General features: G+C 43.9%; 1 protein-coding gene across 3 annotated transcripts in view; it reads left to right on the forward strand.

Annotated features, from left to right (window-relative positions):
- The window catches only part of foxp1b (forkhead box P1b), a gene marked incomplete at its 3' end in the record, with an annotated part of 204,831 nt that overhangs the window by 97,923 nt on the left and 83,988 nt on the right, over positions 1-22,920 (forward strand). For all 3 annotated transcript variants that reach the window (XM_080460795.1, XM_080460796.1, XM_080460797.1), the window contains exon 5: positions 13,078-13,250. In XM_080460795.1, coding sequence (XP_080316921.1) covers positions 13,089-13,250 — 162 coding nt within the window. In that variant the 5' untranslated portion in view covers positions 13,078-13,088. The remainder of the gene's footprint in view (positions 1-13,077; positions 13,251-22,920) is intronic.

A 22,920-nucleotide genomic window follows, 5' to 3' on the forward strand; every position in this document is an offset into this window, starting at 1 on the left:
AATGTTGCTCATGCACATCTCCGGGTGTAGTGTAGTGTTGAAAAATAAAATTTATGTTGCCAGCTACTGGCCGTGAAGGTGCATTTGGACTTAGTATCCTTTAATTAGAAGTGAGATATTAGCATTTCATAGGGCTTTATGCTGGGCGAGGGGATCGGGCGGCCACCGCGCCTTCATTAGCCAGCTTCTCTCTGTGTAATGAGTGCCGTCATTAGCTGATGGAGTGGATTTGCCCCAGCTCTACCTTGAAAGGCACATCTTTTACATACTTGCAAGGAATAAGGCCTTTTAATGGGTTTCTTAATGAATAAAATAAGATGCCACTTTTAAAAAATTTGACGAGTGCATCTGTGATAATGTACACCACCGGCTGCTGCCGACTGCTTATCACCCATTTTCTCTCTCGATGCATTATGAGCCAGAGAGTAAAAACAAGTGATGGGGGGGGGGCAAAAATACCGGACTATAAGTGTGTTCCCACTACACTACACTATTGCTATATTTCTTGAATTCTTCTCTTATTCATAAACAATTCACTAATTCTTGTCGCATTCAATACAATTTAGCCGTATAAGATATAAATGTTTGAAATAAACCGCGCAAACGCTTCAGTATGTAAAAGTTACTCTGTGGTGTTTTCGGATTCTGAATCGTGTTTTTCCCCCCAAACCCTCTACTCATTTGGAGTTCATTGTCGAACTTCAGAATTTTTTGCTTATATGTTATTGTTTGTATAATGTTATTGTTGGGATTCAAAAGCATCGACTCTCCTCGTGTTGTGAAACCGCTGTTTACACGAAAACGTTTTGAAAACGATGGCCGCTGACACGGAACCCGGCAGAAACCAACGGGGTTTTCCTGTTGGGCCACTAGTGGGTGCTGTTGTTTGTTTTTGTAATGAACGATACGCTATAAACATTAACAATGGCAAGTACACAGACATTCGTATAGACTGTGGAATAATGTGCCTTAAAACCCGCCTTTTCTCTTTGGCTTTCGACGCCATGTGAGCTGTTGACTTTTTATTCTATATTGTTTTTACTTATCTTTTTAATGTTTCATAATACCCACGTTATTATCCTTTTCAATTAGTTTTAACTGTGTTTGTTTCATTGTATTGTCTGTATCGTCTATCTTCTATGTAAACGTGTGAACTGTACACTTTTATTCATTCTTTGTACATCACTTGGGCCCATCGTGGTGTCTTCAGTGTGCTTTTTTAACTTGACTTGGATTGGATTCATATGGACAGAACATGAAGTTGGTTCGCTATTCTGGTGACTCTTGCTATAAAATCATGTAAATAGACCCCTGGATATTGCCAATTTAATCATTTACAGTTTATATAAAACACATTATAAAAATGTGTGCTTGGAACACATAATTAATAGTTTTACCGTCGACTCATTTCTTTTTTTATTATGATTGCTTCGCAAAAATTTAAAAAGCATCCGCCTGACCAGCAGCTTTTTTTAATGCTATGAACCGTCCGCAGTGTTCTGAAAACCTGCTCTATAGCAATGTGCTGCAAGAATTTCCTCCAAAAATGCAAACCAAAAGATTCAACGTGAATTTTTTTTCGCACACTTTTAAAAGTAGCTCAGTAGATTGCAGGCTGTTAATTGTAGTTGAAAGTGACTAAAATTGCACATGTGACTACGAGTAGTATTCATTTCACTGCAGTGATGCGAGAGTCTTCCTGGTGGAAAGCAGTTATTTCCTTCTCATCTCTATATACAGCTGTGCTTTCATGAATATGCACGTGTATTGAAGCGCGTGTGATTTCTGTCAGAGGTCTGAGGAGGTGCTCTCCGTCTGAGCCACGGTGCGAGATGTTAAGACTCACCTTGTTTATCAGTGGGGGGAAATGGCAGGACTGCTATCGGATAAAAAACCCGCCTGCAAATTTATACTGGCGGGCTTGTGCACGCGCGTGCGCGCACAATCCAGGCTATGCAGACGTGTTTTTTTTTTGGTGATACGGACGTCTCCCTAAGCCGTGGGCTGCAGCTCCATTCTCCGAATCAGCCGTGAAGTGATTAGTATTTTATTGATGAGCTCCTGAAAGTGGCAAGTGTGGGAAATTGGATCTTTGATCTCCTGGAGTTTGGGAAATATATCCTGAGTGTGTGGAGCTCTTCAGGTAAAACACCCCCTGTCTTACCAACAGCGCGCGCGCACACACACACACACACACACAGACACACACACATACACACACACACACACACACACACACACACACACACACACACACACACACACACACACACACACCGAGAGAGAGAGACAGACGTGTCGTTTTGGAGGGATATTCCTCCGCTTCTCCAAAACACATATTTGTTTTGGATGTTTTCACTGAGAGTCGACACAAGTGATTACAGATGTTCATTAACAAAATTGGGTATTTGTTTAAAACTTTAACCAATCACTTTGATATGCTAATTACAGTGTAATTTAATTTGAGCCCTGTAATGATGATGCTGTTATTATGGACATAAATGATGCAGTTAAGCTGAGAGTAATCTCATTTGCATACTGTACATGCCAGTAAATTAAGCCCTTTCCTGCGTTGCTTCAGCTTTAATTTTCCACTCCTTTTCACACAGCATCCCTCAGCCCCGGTGCCTAATAGCAAGCCAGCTTGTTTGATGTGGAGAACCGCTTCCTCACACTAAATCTAGTCACAATATGTAATACATAAAGGCTCTCATTATAACTCTAAGTGCCCTTTTAAGAAGTTGGTATTAATAAGCAGGCCGGCTTTCTGAATGCTTTGTAGTGATACACAAACACAGTTTTTGTCCCTCGCTGTAATCATCCTCAGCATTTCCTAATCTGCTCTGGAGAAATAAAAACTATCACGGCTGTAATAATGATGTACCCGGGACTACTTAAAGAGCCCCTAATCAGATTGTATAGGTCTTCCTCTGCGTGTTGATCACACATGTCTTCAAAGAGGTGATTGAGTTTTGATTTTCCTACTTTGAAATCAAGATGAAGGGCATTCGGATCAGGTTTATTTCCCTCCATATATATATATATATATATATATATATATATATATATAAAAAGAAAAAAATAATTGAAAAATATCACCTCATTGTATGTTTAGCGCAAATAATTTGGCCTCGTTTTTTGATGTCTCGCTCAAAGAGGCGATGTTTTTTCTTTTTTTTATTCCAGCGGAGGGACACGGCCTTGATAAAAGCTCCTGTGTCTTCATTAGAGAAGCAGCACCTCGTGGCGTCTGATTGTCTGATGTTTGTAGTGAGAAGGTAAACATGTTTGTCATACAGCGGCGTGTTTATGCTGATCAAACATGCCAGACCGGCCACGGTGAATGTTAAGGACTTTGGCTCGCCGGCCCCTCGCAGCCCCTGCCAGTCCGACTCCTCTCTGTGTTTTGAAGGTGGGTCAGGTGCTGGTTGCTTTATGGACTTTCACACTGACAACACAATCGCCCTTCACTGAGTATGCGCCTCCATTTTGCACCATAAAGAATATTATTTTTCTGCCAGCCAATTTTCTCTGTTAGTCTCTAATTGGCTACATAAATCTCGGCCGCTGAGGGTGAGAAATGTTGCGGTGTCACACAGTGTAATCTTCACCCTTATTTACCAATTCATTAAGATTCATTGATGCAGGATCGGTGAGAGGAAATGACAACATAAATCAGACCTCCAACATAATGACCCTAATCAGTTGGGAATTGCAGAAAATGTCATGATGAACTATGTCCTTGTATTAGTGCCACTGTACATTGTCATTGTGCTGCTTTATGAGTGGGACGCATCGTCCTGACACGGGCTGTATTTAACCAAAAAGACTTGTTAAAACCCGATTCCATTAAAAGGAGCACGTTGACGGGAGGTCTTTTGGTATTTAGCCCTTCGCCCTTTATCTTCAGTTTAACTGCTTAATGGAACAAACCTGCTCCTTTCTTCTTTAACCCTCTCTGTCCTCTATCGAGGATGCTTTTAAAATAACATGCCGCTTTGGGCCGGAATGACCCTCAGCACCACGAGAAGGGGGGGGTCAGCAGGAACGACCACTCCCATAAGACAGTAAATCAAACCTTTCAAAGCAAATGACTCTCGTTTTATGGATACCAATATTGAGTGAGTTCAAAATGGAAATGCTGTTTTTGTCACATATTCAGTATATGCTCTTCTTCCAGCATCACAAACACCAGGAATAGCTTGGCCTGCGCGATAGATCGATTTATTTTTAATTTTTTTAGATTCATTTGAGGTTTTTGTTGTGGACAATTTAAAAAATAGGAAATCTGATTTTTTTTCTTCTCTTGCTACGGCGCACATTTTCCCCCCGGCGAGCTTCTGTAGCTCCGTAGCGCCCCCTTGCTTGTCTCTCAGAAATGCACACACAGCAACGAGGCGGCTCCCGCTAACGAGAGCAAGACGTTTGCTCCCAAAAAAGGAATAATATCGTCCGTTGTCTGGAATTGGTTTGGGTTTGTGGCGACAGACGTGCAACGAGTGAGGTCGCGCTGAAAGGTTTGTCTGAATTCCGTTGCTCCAAAAGGCAGCAGCACAACCAGCTTATTCCAACATCTAAAACGGAGGCATCCAGCCTCAATACGTCTTCAGGTTAAGACGTATTGAGAGAATTCCTTGTTAATGTTTTTGAAAACGGGGCAGCTATTAATGTGAGTGTTAACAATTCAGTCTCCTTTCAAACTTCAGAATTTGTTTTTTAATAAAAGAACAGCTGGCACTTTGATTCCAGGAGGTAAATAGGGGTTTGTTTTGTTAAGTTTGATGAAATAAAATCAAAACTTGTCTTTTAACTTTTCTTTTAAAAGTAGGGGGAAAAAATCGGAAATCTAATTATTTGTGAGAAAATCTGAGATTTTATTTTTAGGCCATATCGCTCAGCCCTGGGAACAGGCTTTGTGAATATTCTGGTTACCATCTTGCAATCTCGCGCGGACATTGACTGGCTGACGTTTCACCTTCACACTTAAGCATTTATCTGGCAAGGCGGTGAGGCTGATGTTAAATTACAAGCCCCTGGAGGAAATTTGATATATGCAGGAGTTTCAGTCAGGTGGAAAAAGAAAAAAGAAAAAAGAAAAATCACTCATGAAAGCCCAGAATTCCCAGTTTTTATCTTGCTACCTTATCGAAATGTGTTTTACTGGAGTTCATTAGAATTTATATAAACACTATTTATTACTTGTTGAGTCAAGATAGAGAAGCATGAGTGGTTTAAACCAGTTCTAGTACGATTCCTCAGCTGAATTATCGCTGAGGCCTCTTCTGTTTCTAACAATGGTGCATCTGAACCACAATAAATTGGGAAAAGCTTGTTCTTTCACTGTATTTTGAGTTATAAACTAAATTCAAAATATTGTTAAAAAATTCCCTCTACTTCTTTGGTGACCCAAAGAAACAACTGCACGACGCACTTTCTGCTCCCTGCCTACATGCCGAAGTGTCCTTGGCAAGACACTGAACCCCAAACTGCCCCCATTGGAGTGACAGCGCCTTGCACGGCTGCAGCGTCCAATGGTGTGTGAATGTGTGTGTGAATGGGTGAATGTGATGAGCTCTGCAAAGCGCTTTGGGGCTGCTGTCAGCAAAAAAGCGCTATATGAGTTAGTCCATTTTACCATTTACCATTTACTTTGGGTCCCAGACAGACCTTTGGGAAACACTGCTGAAGGCTAACGGAGTCATGGGAAATATTAATCCTGTATATTTGGAAAGTATTGTTGTTGTTTTTTTAAAATCAGGGGTGTCAATATCATTTTAGTTCAGGGGCCTCATACAACTGGACCGGTAAAATAGTGCCAAAACAACCTTTAAATTTAAACTTTAAGGTTTTTCTTTGTTGTGGCACAGAGTATAGGTGATGAAAATGACTACACATAAAGCCAATATCAATGTTACCTTCTGGTGCAAAGCCTTTATATTTCTTGATGAATGGAAGATTTGAGCTCATAGTTAAGTAATGATTTTGACAAAAATACTTGAGCTCACTCCAAACTAATCAAACTGCAGCATTATTTCATGGTAATGAGCCAGATGTCAAAATACAGCTGAATGGCGCCACACGACATGCTTAGAACTGTAGAAAAAGAGACTTACTAAGACTGTATGAATATAGGATAAAGCTGGAGTTTTGTGAAATGGAATTCTATGAAAGCTACTGCCTGAGTGATGATATCAACCAAAACTCCTGCACACTGTTGAACAGATCCTCTGTAAGGAGCCACAGACCGTTAATATAGAATCGTCACTGCATTAAAACGCCATCATTTGGATGTCAAGGTTAACGATTGTGTCTGAAAAGCCAATAGCTTAACTTGGGTGGGAGACGTACACTCGCCGTGTAGAACGGGTTAAATAGCAGCTGTTCAACCAAACCTGACAGTTCCCCCTTGGTTATCATTCGTGGCACTGAGAGAGGAAAGATAATAAAGAATCCACCACATTGACGACTTGTTCGACAGTAATTAGTGGCTCGCTCTGTGTTTGGAGTTGTGGTTTACCGCAGGTCTGTGCTGATGTTTTAACAAATCTGCAAAGATTTCACCCAAAAAACCATTAGGCTCTGTGTCGTCAGCTCAAAAAGGAGGCGTGCACTCCGCTGAATTGACATCACACCCCCAAAAGTCACCGATTCTAATAATGTCCTTTTCCTTGCACAGGCACATACTATTAATTAGACAAGTTCGTTAAGGCTAACCTCAGTTTTCCCAGGAAGATGCATCTGACACATTTCATCCCCTGGCAAGTTCGCTGGGGAGTAAGCCTTGCATGGATTGCAGTAAGAAATGATTAAAAATATATGACACACTTTAAGTAATGTTAAAACAATAAGTGCTTTTGCAGCTCCCATAGGATGCAGATAGATTGGAGTTGTGTTTTTCTTTGGGTATGTGTTGTTTGACAGCTCTAATTGGTAAGACGAGCTGGAGGGGAAAGCGGCGCTTGCCTTGCTTTCCTCCCGTGCATCTCGCCTTTGGTCAGGGAAAAGGGAAAAAAAAAAAGACTAGAAAAAGCAAAAGGGGGGCCCCTCGTCTCCTGGTGTCTGTCCTCTCGCTGCAGTGTTAATGGGCATGAGCCACATGTGAGCGAGATTATCAAAGTCAAATGAAGGAGAATCGCTGTGAGAATGTGTGGCGAACCACTCCTAAAAGAGGCTCCACATCCCAGAATTACTATTCCATTCATGCACAACTAGATTTAAACTCATTAGACTCCTCTATTTACTTAGTCTCCATCGGGCCCTGCTTGAACTAAAAATACCGTGGCCTGCCTTACTTTGGCACATTCCGTCATTGTCTGTGCACAGCAGGCCTTTACTCCGAGGTGTTTCTCACATGGCGCCATGCAAAGGAGACAAACTGGTTTGTGTATTTTCTGAAATTATGGATCTACTCAGATTCACCACTGGAGTCTGCCTTCCACCAACCTTCTCATTGTTAATTTATCTGAGCTGGTAGCGTGGTAATACATTGATAGTCACATGAATCATCATTGTCACCGCCACTCGGATGTTAAGCGCCTCTCCTCTGCTCCCGCTGCAGTAATAGGTTCAGATCTAGATTTCATGCTTGAGATTCCCAGTGCCGTCATCCCGATGTGTTATAAATATGTGTTTTGCTCGTATTTTATGCCTTCCTCGCCGTAAGAAGGCGGGCGGTAACAGATTTGGGAAATTCTATCAGAGAAGAAACACAACGGATCGCAGAGTGTGGAAGGTTTCAGCTCAGCAGATGGCAGGTTGTTGTATTCATGAAAAATTGATGGTGAAGGTGACGTGCGGCTCTAAAATCCCCACAATACTTTGTCTGCCTTGTCTTTTTGTAATCACTTATATTTGGCCAATTAAATTTTTGATCTTGCCGACAGACGAGCTCATAATCTTCCTATTCAAGCCACACATAAATCAAGCAATCCAATCCAGACACTTTGATTTATGAAGGATAACGTCCTTTTCCTCCTTCGTTTACTATAATTTTTTTTGACTCCCCCCACACCCCACACCCCCCACCCCCCCGGCTCTGCACCCCGATGTTGTGAATGCCAGCTCCCGGAGCCCTCCGACACCCTTTGTTGTTTTCACAAACCCGGTTACTGAATAATTGAGAGAGGTAAATGTTTAACATGTTTTTACAAGTTCCTCGCTGTGCTGTTTGTGAATCGAAGAGACTCTGTTTGTGAAGCCCGGAAAGAAAAAGCACTGGATTGCGCGGCCCCCAACAGGTGATGCTTTTCAACAGGACACCACTAAACACCACCACCGAGGACTTGTTGGGGGTTTTCCATCGTCCCGTCTCTTTCTCTTTCTCCGGCAGCTGCAACATGCCAGCTTTATTGCGCCTTTAAATGTCTGAAGAATGACTTCTTTTTTCTTTTTTTTTTGTTTATCTTGACTTTTGCCTGTTTATTCTATTCCAGGCCGCATTTGCATCGACCTTGGTTCTCTAAAGCTTCCCCCTCCTCCTCCCCCTCCATCTCGCCCCTCCTCTCAAAACTTGTTTACACTCGGCCTGCCCTAAGTGTCACCTCGGAAATGAGCTGATCATTCCACCTGGTTAATATTAAATGGCTCCTGCAAGGAGACGTGTTTGTCCATAAACACAAACCCCTGCTCTCCCTGTTTACTGTAGTCATGGCAGCAATCACTTATTAAACAAACTGCCTGCTTTGTTTGCTGTGTTAGCAGGTTCGCTCTTAACCCGCACAATGTCTGAGAAGAACTCAGAAAACACTCCTGTGTGTCTCGGATCTGCGTTTCCGGATCGGGGGGGGGTACTGCTTGCAAAGGGCGATCGGGTCGTGCGTTACTTCTGTATTGTCACAGTCGTCTGGAGATACCGCTCCGCTTATCTGCGACTTGGCTGGAGTGGCCGACGAGATTACACACTTGTTTGGTCTGACCGCCAAGCCTCCTCTGGCGGGGAGTCGTCTCCGGGCTTTAGCTTCGCTCAGCTCCACGTCCGGTCTTGTTTGATGGAGGTGGTTCTGGTTGGGCGGTAACACATGCCAGGGTGCAAGGGATCACAGTTCGGGAAGCTCGTGGAAGCCTTGCCCAATGTCTGTGGTACGATGAGAGTATCTCCAAGAGACAAGCAGTTTGTTGTCAGCGATGAGGGCTGCGGTATTGGATTATTTAACATGCAGCTTGTGTTTGTCTTTCAACTCTTTCCTGGCATCAGAAGCCAAAACAATTAGAAAATCCTTGAGAAGTCTTCTGTTTGCTGCACCTCTGCTTCACCGCGATGTGTTGTCTAGTCTAGCAACCAAGCCGAACCTAAACAGGCCCTAAAGTGCAACGGCTCCCTATTACCCCCCCGCCCCCCCTCCTTATGTGTCTTTATCTCTCCCACCCAAGAAATGTTGTGCTTTTGTTGTGCGCTTGTGTAAACAAGGGGGGGGCCGTGTGAGAATGCCGGCGGATCCAAGCAGGTGGCTGGCCGAGGCTCTTACCGTCACGAGCATTCAAAGAAAAACAGAGCGCAGAGAAGAGGGTCGGAGCACAGCTGCGCGGGGCCCGACCCTACCTTGAATCGACTGCTGACTTGTTTGAGCTGTTGAATTCCAGGCAAGCATGACAGGGGGACAGGCGTTAGATTTCCTGTGAGGGAGGGAGGGAGGAGGAGGAGGAGAGGCAAGACTGATGAGCTCTGGCCGCCGGCTGTTCTTAACCTTCAACCTGTCTGGTCAGGTGGGAGACACATGTGACTCTCGTTTGTACTGTACTGCCCATATTTGATGCAGGGAAAAACAAAACAAGTGTAAACAAACAGAAACTCTGACCTTTTTTTTTTTTTTTTCATCCAGTGTTTGTGCCAAACACTTGTTTTGTTTTGCAAGCAAGCCCCCTCCCCTCCATCCTTCTCCCCCCCACCCCTCCCTCCTCAGAGCAGACAGACATCTAATAATCAACAGCACAGCCAGTTCTTTTTTGGTCAAACTGCTGTTGTTGCCTTGTTTTGATCCTGGAATTTCCATTATTTTTTACTCCGTTTTTTTCAGTTAAAAAAGCCCCAGACATGCTCCATTAATAATAACAAGGATTTTTTTCCCCCCTTTTTTTTTTCTTTCATTCCTTGTGTCTCCTTTGGTGTGTTGTTTCATGTTGAAATGTTTGTATTCAGAGCATGAACACAAATGTTGTTAACCCCGCTAACTATCCCCCTTTTTCTTTTTTTTTCTTTTTTGCGGGACACTGGACTCGAGATCACGGCTGAAATCAGAGCCAACGTGGGAAAAACCGGGAGTGTTTTGAGGCCATTCCCTGGGCAAAGTGAAAATATATACAAACGAGCACATGGGGTGAAGTCACGTGGCCGGCGTGGCCTCACAGCTGACGGTGGCGTCCCCTCGCTCGCCTCAGCGCCTCCCCAGATTAACACTGTTATCAGCTCAACTCTCTAATAAGACTCTTTCCTATCTGCTTGATATTTATGATGGATAATGCCCATTTTCTTTTCTTCTTTTTTCCCCCTCATCCAGTTTTTTTCCTCCTTCCCCACTCATGATATTGCAGCTTTGAATTATTCTGTGGTAAAATTAATGAGAAAGTAGATTTATGGGTTTCATTTGTTTGTCAATTCGAAAATTAATTGGGTGTTAATTTTAGCCATCCCCTCATCAGTGCCGGTTCCAAGCGCGAGCATTACTTTGCATTCATTGTGGCCTCTCCCTCCCTCTTTTATTGTGGGTCACTAGTTTTGCATACATTAAAATAACCCTGCGGCTCATTCTCTTGATTACTTTTGGAGACGCCATGCATTTGGAAATTTACGCCTTTCCGTTACAATTATGAAAATTTTTGCATGGAATGACAGTGCATGTATAATAGCCACTACTTCTTCTGGAGCTCCAGAAAAAAAAAAAGAAATAGTAAGGAGGAGTTATTTTTTTCCTGCATGTGGAAAAAAAAAAGTCTTTTATGTGAAAAATAAGTGGGGGCGAATAACGTCAGCACATGGTTTATTTCAAATGGCATTTAATTCCGCCTGAAAATGTGTGTTTCTAATTGGTGTCTCGGAGGGAGGCTGGGGAGCCGATGTAAGCCGGGGGCCTGGAGATGGAGTCGTGGCTGGGCCGCGTCCCATCCCACACTGTTCCTCTTGCTCACTCCTTGTTTAGAAAATCCCATTATGGAGAGGAGGGCTGTGCCAGACTGGAGGGGTGAGCCGGGTCAACATCTGTCTGGAGGGAGAGAGGGAGGAGGGGTGTGTGCTGCAGCCTCGGTCCAGAGAACAGAGGCCTGTAGGCCGGGCCTGGGCCGCTCAGACAGGCCCCTGAGTGTGGGGGCGTAGTGACACACAGCTGAACCGGCACAGGCCGCAGTGTCAGATGACTCACTCAGTTCTGCTTTGTTGCGAGCATGGCTTCTTCAGCAGTAGAGATGTAAACCGTGGCGTACTCTCTGTCTGATTCTTGTTCTGGGCCTGTTTTAGCTCCTCGCAGCCTCAAAACTGCTACCGAACATCCAGGGCCTGAAAACAGCACCGCTGCTTATAGCGCTGTTTATTATTTTACCAATACTCCCATGTCTAGATTATTATCTCACCTATGCTCTGTAAATATTCTTGTGTGACAAGTTGTCAACCTCAATTTCCTATCTGTCAGCGTGAGTGTGTGTCCCCACGGTGTCTGCGTCTTGTTTAGATCGGATCTCCAGAGACTCCGCCGCTCTGCCTGTGTACCTGAGCGCGCGTAAACTCCCATTCCCTCTTACCGCGCCCTTCAACGCGACACCATAAATCTGCATTTAGTTCCCATTTTCCACATTCTTTCATGATGAGGCACAGCGTTTTAAAGGCATTTATTCTGCTTCATATAAATAATTAATCAGCCAAGTTAATTCGCTTCTGCCCGACTTGGTCAGCTTCATTAACTGCCCCCCGGTATCGGGAGGCTGGGCGCATTGATGCCGACGAGGCCTGTGACCAGTGCACAATAGCTGTAAATCAGTGGGCTGATTTGAGGAGTTCAGGCGCAGATATGCGCCAGTGTCACTGGCGCTTATCCCTAGAGAGACGGGGGCGGGGGCCAACGGCATGCCTGTCTGGCTTTTGTGTATCCAAAAACAGAACAGAGGACGTAACGTGTTACCAAGTAGCTGTGTGTTCACACTGATTACTACTGTTGTATTTGTACATAGAGCATGACAGAACAGAGGACGTAACGTGTTACCAAGTAGCTGTGTGTTCACACTGATTACTACTGTTGTATTTGTACATAGAGCATGCTCCGGCTAGCATCTTTGCCCCCTTCTTTCTGGGTGAGATAAAGTCATGAACAACATTACTTCCAACTGTGAAAAGTTTATTTAATTTCAGATCTTTATTTTGGTGTTAATTGAGTACCCCTCCAGGATTTGACTGTTTTCGCTCGGCCTCAGATTAGATATTTCTCATGGAGATCCTTTGGCAGGCCTCACACAGTCGCCCTGTTTCCCATTAAAAAGCCATTCGGCCGCGGTTCTTCTGGGAGCCATGCAAGTAAATATATCCATTTCCATAGAAAGTGTTTTGTTTTGGAGGTCCAGTGTTTTCTTGGGCTCCTCTGCTCTCACTCGACTCAGGTTGGGTTCCTCTCAGATGCACGTTGGGAGCCCCCCCCCCCCCCCCCCCCACACACACACACACCCACACACACACACACACACACACACACACCTTCCCGAAACCCTGCACCGCACCTCGCGATGGAGAACACAAACAAAACTTGAGTCCTGCTCAACTTTTCTACCGCCCAGACTTGTCATCTGTCGAGGATCCGCAAAGGAAAAGGGCAAAACAAAGCAGCAGTTCATTACTGTTGAGAAGCAGCCTGCGAGGGTGTGCATGTGTGTGCACGTGTGTTTTTGCCTCATTGCGTATGCTACAAGCAAACAAACAAGACCCAGGGAAGCACAAACCAACAGGGAAACCTGCAATAAAAGTGAAATTGTGTGGGAAGGACATGACAGATGTTTATAGTTTGGCCCACAGTTGAAATGCGACCTCATTGCTGTGTGTGTTTTAACAGCTGCTTCTCTCTGTCTCTGTCCCCGTTTCCCTCCTCGCTCTGCGCCCTCGCTCAGGTTTTTAAGTCATGATGCAAGAATCTGGGACAGAGGCGACGAGCAATGGACCATCCAATCAAAACGGGGGAGCCGGCGCCGAGGGTGTGCCCAGCAGGGAGGGACGGCCTAAAAGTGCCACGCCGTCGTTGGAGGTGACCGCAGTGGACCTCCTGCACCTCCAGCAGCACCAGGTAGAACCCCCCCCCCCACCAACACCTGTCTTCACGTTATTTAGCCATGTCATCAGCAGGCGCAGCCCGCTTCTTAGAGTGCCACTTAATATTTAATTTCTCCTCAAAGTACATCCAGTACATAAACACATTATTATTATTATTTATGTATATTGAGGCCCTTTTTGAATATTTAAAGAAGGAGAAGTGCTCTCTCTGTGTGATTGTGTTTGGTTGTGAACGTGTTTATCGCAGCATCTGCATTTTGGTGAAATATTTATCGCGATGTTCGGACATATTTTAAGTGTGTAGGTGCTGCAGGATTTTGTAGACAGTTAAGAAACCGCGGCATCCAATCCGGTGACAGCGTCCGCCCGCCAGCTCGCTGTAAACACACCTCGCACTAATGTCACACTCCGCCTGCTTGAGCCTATGAGGAGCGGAGACACACGCCGTGAAGCCGAAAACATTTTCACCGTCTGAGACTTGAGGCAAACAGACAAGCTCTTTCTGTCGGTGTCAGCGTTATGTGTGGCACACGACAGCGCGTTTAAGGAAACAACATTGAAAAGATCAGTGTGTCTTCTGCTATCTGGCTCCATCCGACAGCAGCGACCGGGGTTGTTGTCAGGAGCTGTTTGGTGATGATGCACAGGCCCTGTTGCCGTTGTCTGTTGTCACAGCACATCCATCAGCATTTTTACGGGGAGGAAAACAGTGCTGCGGGGGTGGGGGGTACGGCAATGCAACGTATAGGGCTGAGACATAACTCAGTGTTATCAGTCGTCATCTGTCACCGCTCGGTACTCGTGGCAATATGATGATGTCATAAACGCACTCAGAGAGCTTGAGCAGGTAAATGTTGTAAAAGTCTGTTCATTCATCACCAATCACTCATCTTTCTCCCGTTAAAGCCCGTCTTTGGAGTCACTGGGGAAATTAGATCGGAGTCTGTTTCATGTTTTTGTTGGGACACCACTGTTGATGGTTTCAAAAAATCATTGAATTTTTTATGGCATTACCACCCAGATAATTGTGTCATATTGGCTAAATACCCTCGTTTAAAGGAACAATGTGTAAAAAATTTTGTTCCAGGTGAAACCATACAACAGACTTGATGTCTTCATAGAGATGATTTTGTGGTTTGCATGCTCACATCAGTTCATTAGCCAACTAAGTTAAGCCGTTTTAGTCTTGCAATACAGAAGTGCACTACTAGCTGGTGCATTGAGCCATTCATCGAAACAGATGGAGGAAACATTTTTATGGAATAAGAAGGTAAACACCATTTACCTACCTAAAATTGCCACCTTCACAGGTTTTATATGAGACCTCATCTGACGTCTGGTTGGTGGTAAAACTTTGAAAAGCGGGTGTTTCTGAATAATGACCATAGAACATGCTATCACTAATATAAACGTGTTATTCAGAAGTAGACAAATACAATGAAGGTTCTGGTTTTGTATGCATAGGTTTTTTAACAATATATGTAAATTATTTATTTTTTGTTAGGGAGAAAACTGGAAAGTGGACAAGTCCTCTGGATTATAAAAATAAAGCAAATCTTTAATTTGAAATGCTACATATAACAATAGTCAGACATTTATCATGAATAATCACTGTGTTACTCAGTGACAGTTGTTGCATGTTTACCTAAAGGTACGTTTACACTATGTTCCCGGCAGCCACGGCAGCCCCGTTTCAGGCCACCGTAAACAAAACGGGATGGACGTGAGACAACGCAGGGGGGCGGGATGGGCAAACGTGACAGGTCACGACTGTCCAAGAATTTGCCACGCCGGCCACGATGCGGATGAGAAACTTAAAAAAAAAAGTAGCCCGTAACAAAACGGAATGAACGTCACAAAACCTTGCAGCACGTAATTAGCCGTAATAGAACTTGGAGGTGGTCTGTAGTGGGTTGGGAGGCTTACAGAAAGTGACGTTTAGTACGCGTTCTATCACGGTTGATTCACAGATGCTTCGCGTTTTATCACGTCTCGCTGCGCTTTGTCACGGTTCTCACGGCGTAGTTACGGTGTATGGTAGCCATTTCATCACGTTCTATCACGGCTTGTCCTGGCGTGTGACGGTTTGTGGACCCGACGCGTTGCGTTCTACTCCGGTCTGCAACTGCGTACACGGTGTGGGAGGAAGCCGTGCCCGGAGGGGAGTTTTATTTGAGTCTGAGCGACCAACGACAGAACACCTTCTACAAGCTGGGCCACCGAAAAAGAAATCAAGTGGTGTGTATGCACCCAGCAAAAGTCTCAGGATACAATGATTTTTCTTTACTTTTGGTGGTCCTTTGGGGCATAAACGTGCTTCAAAATGGTCCGGCGTCCACATTTCATCCGTAGAAAGCCTTGACAGAACGTGAAAAACGTGCCACGCCTTCCTCAGAATTCCCCAAAATGCCACGGCGCACTACGTTTCGGGCAAACGGTGCTGCCGTGAACATAGTGTAAACATACCCTAATATTTTGCAGCCTGAGTTAGAACTGTGATTTTGCCTGAACTTTGTGATATGATTTTCCGGGCAGCGTGACAAAAACAATCACAACATAGCACGGTGTCATGAACATATTACGTTAAATTCCTCAAGCCTTTCCCATCAACAATGTTAAGTGGAAGCATATCATTGTCAAGATGAGTTGTTAGCAGCAGCTGTTGTTCCGTGCAGGTTAATGTCCAAATGCTTGAATGTTGAACGTTAGATGATATGCCTGCTGCTTCTCTCCAGAAACTACATGTATTATTTCTTTTGTCCTACTTCCTAGATGAATTTTTTCTTAATTAGTGCTGGTTTAGTGAGACAACATCACTCCAACTTATCGCTGTATTAAAACTACAGTTTACTCGAGCATTTTCGTGAACAGGGGGAGTGCTGGTTGACTGCTCTGGAGCACCGACTAGTGGCCGGTGGCAGCATGACAAGTACACTGACTTGTTTCAGAGCAAAACACTATTTCAGGTGCTGACTAGTTAGGCCTGAATCACAAGTGGACACAGGTTGTTGTGTTTATAAATGATCAGTTTCACATTGTGAAAGAGGTATTGATTGATCAGTGAGTAGAAATTGTGGATCAATGTGTGTCCTGTTCTTTTGCCTAAAGCCTTCTGCAGATGTGCTCTTCACCCCCCCTCCCTCCCACCCAGTCTTCTTTTCCAGGCCGGAACAAGCATGTCGTCAGTGAGAAAATCACAGCCATACTGAATTCATTACTGCAGTAGTCACACAAAACCATGGATAAAATTTCAATAACTGCAGGCCACAGTTGAGTAAACAGTTGCACTGAAACTTAATTCCTGTTGACTTTTGCTTCATTCTTTGCCAGCGGCACATTCTGATTTGCTCTGCAAAGACAACGGGGCTACAACTTTGATATATTTGAGGCAGGGGAGAGGCGGGGGGGGGAGAGAGAGAGAGTGTCATGGATGTGCACTTGACACCGAGAAAGGATGGAAATAAAGCCTCCCCAGTAGAATAGAGCCGGGCGTCCAAGCATGGTCCCTGTTTTCAAGTCATCCAGAAAGAACTGCCGCTCTCCAGCATCTGCCCTGGCATTTAAAGGAGGGGGGAAAAACGAGCCACTCTCTCAATCCCAGCTCAATATACTCCAGTCACATTTCCTGCCCTCCGCTTTCTGCTGTGGTCAATAACAAGAGCTGCTTGGCTTCTGCCTTTTCAACAAATCCAGCGGTTAATTTCTGCGGCTGTGTAGAAACCGAGGGAGGTGCGTTAATTGTTGTGTGATAAATGACGCATGGATGGGGACAGAGGACGAGATGTCTCACTCTCATGACTCTCCTGACAATGGCTTTTGATAGGCTACTTACCGAGGTAGTGTTACTGGGAAGGCACACAGGCAGGCAAGTCTTTTTATTCTCCCATTAGACTAACCCAGGATTTTCACTCATGCACCATGAACCATGTTAATTGTCCCCAGGGCATTACGATCTTCGCTCAATTACTTGATAACTTTTTACTTTTGTGGCATTTCGCCGTCTTTTCTTTGAAGTTTTATTTGTGGTCGGTGCTAATACGTCTCTAACTGACACACTGAGGGTCCTCTCTTTGTTCTGGTGCTATTACTCCTTTAGGTGATGCTAAAATCAATCTAAAAACACGCTCAAGTGTCTGAGAGTCCCCAGAGTGAGCCGCAACAACAAACCTGGCAGTGGCATATCATTTATTCTTGTTAGGCAACATAACTATGAAAGACAGTCCTCATTAATAAAGATGGGGGATGAAATAATTGTAATCTGTTTGATCATCTTGATCCTGACAGGGGAATTCATCTTGTAGACTAGTCAGATTTGGGGGAAGTGGACCATAAGCTTGATTTAAGCATCTCTATTAGTAAGTCAAATACTGTTTGTTAAGAGCCGCGGGTGGGGGGAGAGAGCGGTGCTCCTCTGCGTTTCTTTTTTCCCTAGAATTCTGTTGAAATTGAGCCGAGTTCAGTGTTTAAGGAACTTCAATCTGTTATGTTGTAACTCAGAGTTTTGAATGTCATGCAAATGTTTGTTGTGCACTTGCGGTTTGTTTGCTTTAAATTGTGTATAACACATGAGTGCATCTCTTTTACTTCTTTTTATTTTTTCAGTAGTTTGTGTCCTTAACACACCCGTACCCCCCCACCCACCCCCAACCCCCCCAGATACAACCTGACTGGTTATTTGTGTTATTATTGTGATTTTGTTGCAGAAGTTGCGGTTTTAACGGAACATCCGCATGAGGAAGTGAAGATACTGTAGCACATAAAATACAACCAAACACAATAGTATGAAAGTGTTTTGCAACAACCTATTTTGTGATTTGTGATTTAAAATGATTTTGCAACAGGAAATAGAGTCGTGCAGCTGCAGCCGTCAGATAAACACGCTGCACCATGACGGGCGCTCAGTAAAGCACCTGGTAAACCAAAGGGTGTCAAACATACGGCCTGTGGGCCAAAAGTGGTCCATTGGAAGAGTTTAAACAGACCTGGAGGATGACACTGCGAAGGCTGAAGATCACAAGGCAGACATTGCCTTCCAATATTGAATGATGGAAGAGCATCCAATGCAAAACGTATATGGTGCAAGTTGCGATTCCTTTTTTTTCTATTTTTTTAAACACCTCAGTTTCGCATTTCATCTCACCAAGCTCTCGGAGAATCAGTGATCATCATAGGTGTTTATTTATTTATTTTTGTTAGTTTTTTTTGCAATTTACATTTGCGATTCCCACTTTTTTCCACTGAGGGAGGACATTACACAACACTGATACCTAGCACGTAGCAGGAGATGCAAAAGTCAAAGCGAGCTACCTTGTTGCTAGCAGGATAGCATTAGCATGAAAGCTCTACGACGACTGTGAGTTTGAAATCATGCACATTCAGGTAGGAACACTTCAAACGTTATTCTGGAAGATTGGGAACTTTGTCATGTTCGAATGAGGTTTTCTTGAGAAACTGTAACTAAGAAGCTGTTTCCACAATGTTTCAAGTGAAAAATGCATTGTTTATGCGTTTTTGTGACATTTACACTGAAGCACTGAACACGTAGTTAGGATGTTGCATCACTAGTGGGCGCTGTTGGGTAGTCACATTTCCCTCCTTTTCCATGGAGACAGTAGTAGCGTTTTCCAAAAATTTCCAACTTGGGAGCCGTTTTTACTGGCTCCGAGCACTGTAATCCTATAAATGGACATCCAAAACACAACGAAAGTTCAAACTGGGCCTAAGAGTAAAGAGTTGGAGTTGTTTTTATTGCGTTCATTATTCTGCAGCTCCGGCCTCAATAAGATCTAAGTGGGTTATCTGAACTAAAATGAGTTTGACTCTCCCGTGTTAAACGCTGCAAGTTGTTCCTCTGCTTCCAAATTTGGTTCATTTGAGTCCGCTGTAGAGCGTTAAATGTTAATATCCTGTCGTTTAGCAGAGCCCCTCCACTCCAGTGATACTGTACACACAAATGGAGAAAAAAAAAAAAATCAGGAATGAATAATTGCTTTTCTTTTATTGCATCCTTCCAGCTACACACTGAAAGATAAGACCAGTAAACTGTGTGTGCGTGCGTGCGTGCGTGCGTGCGTGCGTGCGTGCGTGCGTGCGTGCGTGTGTGCGTGCGTGCGCCTCGGTCTCTCCCTGCATGGTTGAGGTGTTTGCTGTGTTGCGTGTGCAGAGAGGAGAGAATGACACGCAGGACAGTGGCCGCACAAAGAGCTGAGCGGGCACAGGCTTCCCGTATGCATAATGCAAGCCTTTACAAGGTCCCCGATGGAGGTGGTGGTGGAGGAGGTGGAGAGGAAAGTCTTGCCCACCATCACCAAGCTGAAGGAGACAGAAGAGCCGCACAATAAGCCCTGCATATTCCTCAGATAAACACAGTCAGTTCCATAAACATTTGGACATTGACACAATGTTCTGCACTTGACCAGTATGGATTTGACAGATCCACTTTTTTTCTTTTTTCTTTTTTACCTCGCCTGATGTTTCTCGATGGCTTCCTTCAGATGTTTTCAGTCTCATAACGGCAGTTATCAGATTATGAGGAATCAGAATAACACGCCTCAGATAGTCAGATAGCTTAATCTGATTTTTATTTGTTTTTGTTATTATTTCACATCTGCATGTAGGAAACAGCAGGGATGTAGTCACAATCAAAGTGGAAGATATGAAGTAACAAACATGAGTGGAAAGTAACAGAAAGTCAGTTCATTAAACATTTGACTGTTGAAATAAAAGAAGAAAACCAAACATTTTGGAAATGACGTTAAATTCTGATGTTCAAATACCTGAACAAAAATCTTACAATAGACTGAAACATGCAAATCAGGGTTTATAAATTAGTGCATGTCTATATGTACACACTTCACACTGCTCTCAGCTATCAGATTTTAATGGCATGTAAACAGGCTCAGTGGTAGTAACATCATATTAAGAGTTGACCTCACCAGATTCCTATTGAAAGTAATGCTACAATATATAACATGATGCTCATTGTAACTGATATAATGAGTCAATAAATCATACCTGGTTATGGAATCACTAAAAAAACTATTTTACAATTTGGTCCCTTGAAAGGTTGTAGATTAATCTGACTAACTTCGACATCGCTCTTTATGACACAGGGTCGTGTGGTGTTGTATCCAGCTGACGATATGCAAAGAACGGGAAACTGAACAGACTCGAACCGGGAACATGTCAGTGTGAGGAGACAGTGCCAATCACTGCTCCACCATGCAACCCAGGCACTAGAAAATCTGTCACAATTCACTCACTTCATGCACTTCAAATACATCCTGGTCATTTCCTTTCAAAGCTGAGATGCAGGAAGATATTTCTCAGTGTGTGTGTGTGTGTGTGTGTGTGTGTGTGTGTGTGTGTGTGTGTGTGTGTGTGTGTGTGTGTGTGTGTGTGTGTGTGTGTGTGTGTGTGTGTGTGTGTGTGTGTGTGTGTGTGTGTGTAGCTGCCTGTTTGTGCACATAGGAGAGGTGTTGAACACGAGGAGGCCTTGGAGTGCAGGACCTGCTGCTTTACGGGCTAATGGTGGGAGTGAGAGAGTTAACGGGTCAGCGAGGGAGCTTCTTCTGCCTCAGATCTCTGCTAATCGTATGTGTGCTGCAGCAGAGCTGAGGGCGACGGAGAGAGACAGCGCTGCGCCCGGATAAAAAACACTGTTACACAAGAAGAACGCCGCCTTATCACGGCGCCGTTGAATTGAATTTCTGCCCGTATCTTTGTATTGGCTCTGTTACACATTCATATATATACACTGTGTGCAGTGAAATGCCGAATATTCCAAATTAGAGATAGCAGCGTCTTTGCTCCTGGTGATTTTTGTCCAGTCGCTGCTGTGCATTATCCCAGTCAATGTGGAAACTTGTCCTCAAACTCACATGTACAGTTTGTAGATGCGTCTCCACGACTCCTCTCAGGTCTCTGCTGTTCATATTGTCACAGGAGGCCGAGCAGAGGCGCCGACTTATTGGAAAATCTGGCAAGAGAGGATAACATCAGTGTTATGACACTGCATATTGCCCTAAATTGCTTATTGGTAAAATGATAGTGCTCGTCCAATTTGAATAATTTTATGGAATCCCTCACAGAACAGTTTAATTATGTTATCACACAACTGGCAACATCTGTCTTTATACCACAGCACATGACAGTTTTATTACAGGCTGAATTTCGTTGCTGGTTCTGGCAATTGATGTGTGATCTGATTAATAATCACACAGATGGAGGTGAAAATTGAACAGTGATGCGATGCTTATGTTGGAGGGAAAAAAAGAGGGGAAATAATTACTAAGGGGGAAAAAAAATACAGCCTCTGTCACTGAAAATTGTTTTTTACCGAGGCTTACACGTCTCTCACTCCAATCATATTTTATTTTTAAACACAGTTACATACATTGTCTGTGTGTGTGTGTGTGTGTGTGTGTGTGTGTGTGTGTGTGTGTGTGTGTGTGTGTGTGTGTGTGTGTGTGTGTGTGTGTGTGTGTGTGTGTGTGTGTGTGTGTGTGTGTGTGTGTGTAATCTGTTTAGTCTAGGTGCAACTTTACAAATTCTTTTAGTCACCCAGCTTTTGTCCGGGAGGCTTCAGGAGGTAAACCACCCAGCACCTCCCTTTGTCTTATGGACGCCTTCCAGCACAGCCGGCCTATGAACTCATCCGTTTTGTTGAGTCTACCTCCAGCCGCCGCTCTCCGACTGAGAGGAGATGAAGCGCAGGTTGAATGTGTGCCCGAGCCCATACTTTATAATAGTTGACTGTTGCTCGGCTCGACATCCTGTTTACATGCCCTGCTCATGTGGGCAGCGGGGCGGGGGGGGCGCTCCGGGAGGTGTTTGGCACCGCGGCAATCAGGACGGACATGCTAGCTCATTTCACACCGCCGCGCAACGCCAAGACTCGCTCCACAATAACAAACCGATGGAGATGTTAGCAAATTTCTGCGGTCCCAGGCGTAGAATGTGACAACACGAGGGGTCACAATGAAATATTCATTACAATACTTGTAAGCAAGTTTTTAAATGCAACCACATTTCTATTGTGCAATAAGTGCAAAAGGTTAGATGTGCTAATTTATTTCACAATTGCCCTCAAACATGCAACATAAACACAAAGTATCCAGCAGTACTTTTCCCAGCGGGTCTTCTTCTTTTTGTAGAAGACACGCTTTATAGAATTATTACATAAGTCACAGTAAACCTCGAGTGCAATGGAATCAACGTTTTTTTTTTTTTAACGCCTACTCTTTTTTCAAGTAGCATACGAGAAGATTTTGTTCGCAACAGCAACAATATGTTTTAAGTCCTGTTTATGCGACAATGTTTTAAAGCGAAAATGCAAAGCTTGTGTTGCATTTTGGGTGTTGGTTTACTCGTTCACGGTGCTCAGAGCCACTGAGAATGCAACTTTACGAAAATGGCTCCCAAGGTGGAACTTTTTGAAACTGTTCCGTCACCATAGAAACGGAAAGTAATGCAACTTTTTGTAAATGTTTGCATCATGCAACAACTATAGAAGAAGTTTTCTGGACATTTCACTGCATTTTGCACCAGAAGGTTTCATTAAAATTGGATTCATGTCTAGATTGTGGTAATTTTCCATAGGGATGGTTTGGTTTCATGAAAAATTTTCTCACATATTCTCTGCCCCACAACAACAACCCCCCCCCCCCAAATAAATTGAAAAT

This window comes from Lipophrys pholis, assembly GCF_963383615.2.
Source record: "Lipophrys pholis genome assembly, chromosome: 4".
NCBI lineage: Eukaryota > Metazoa > Chordata > Actinopteri > Blenniiformes > Blenniidae > Lipophrys > Lipophrys pholis.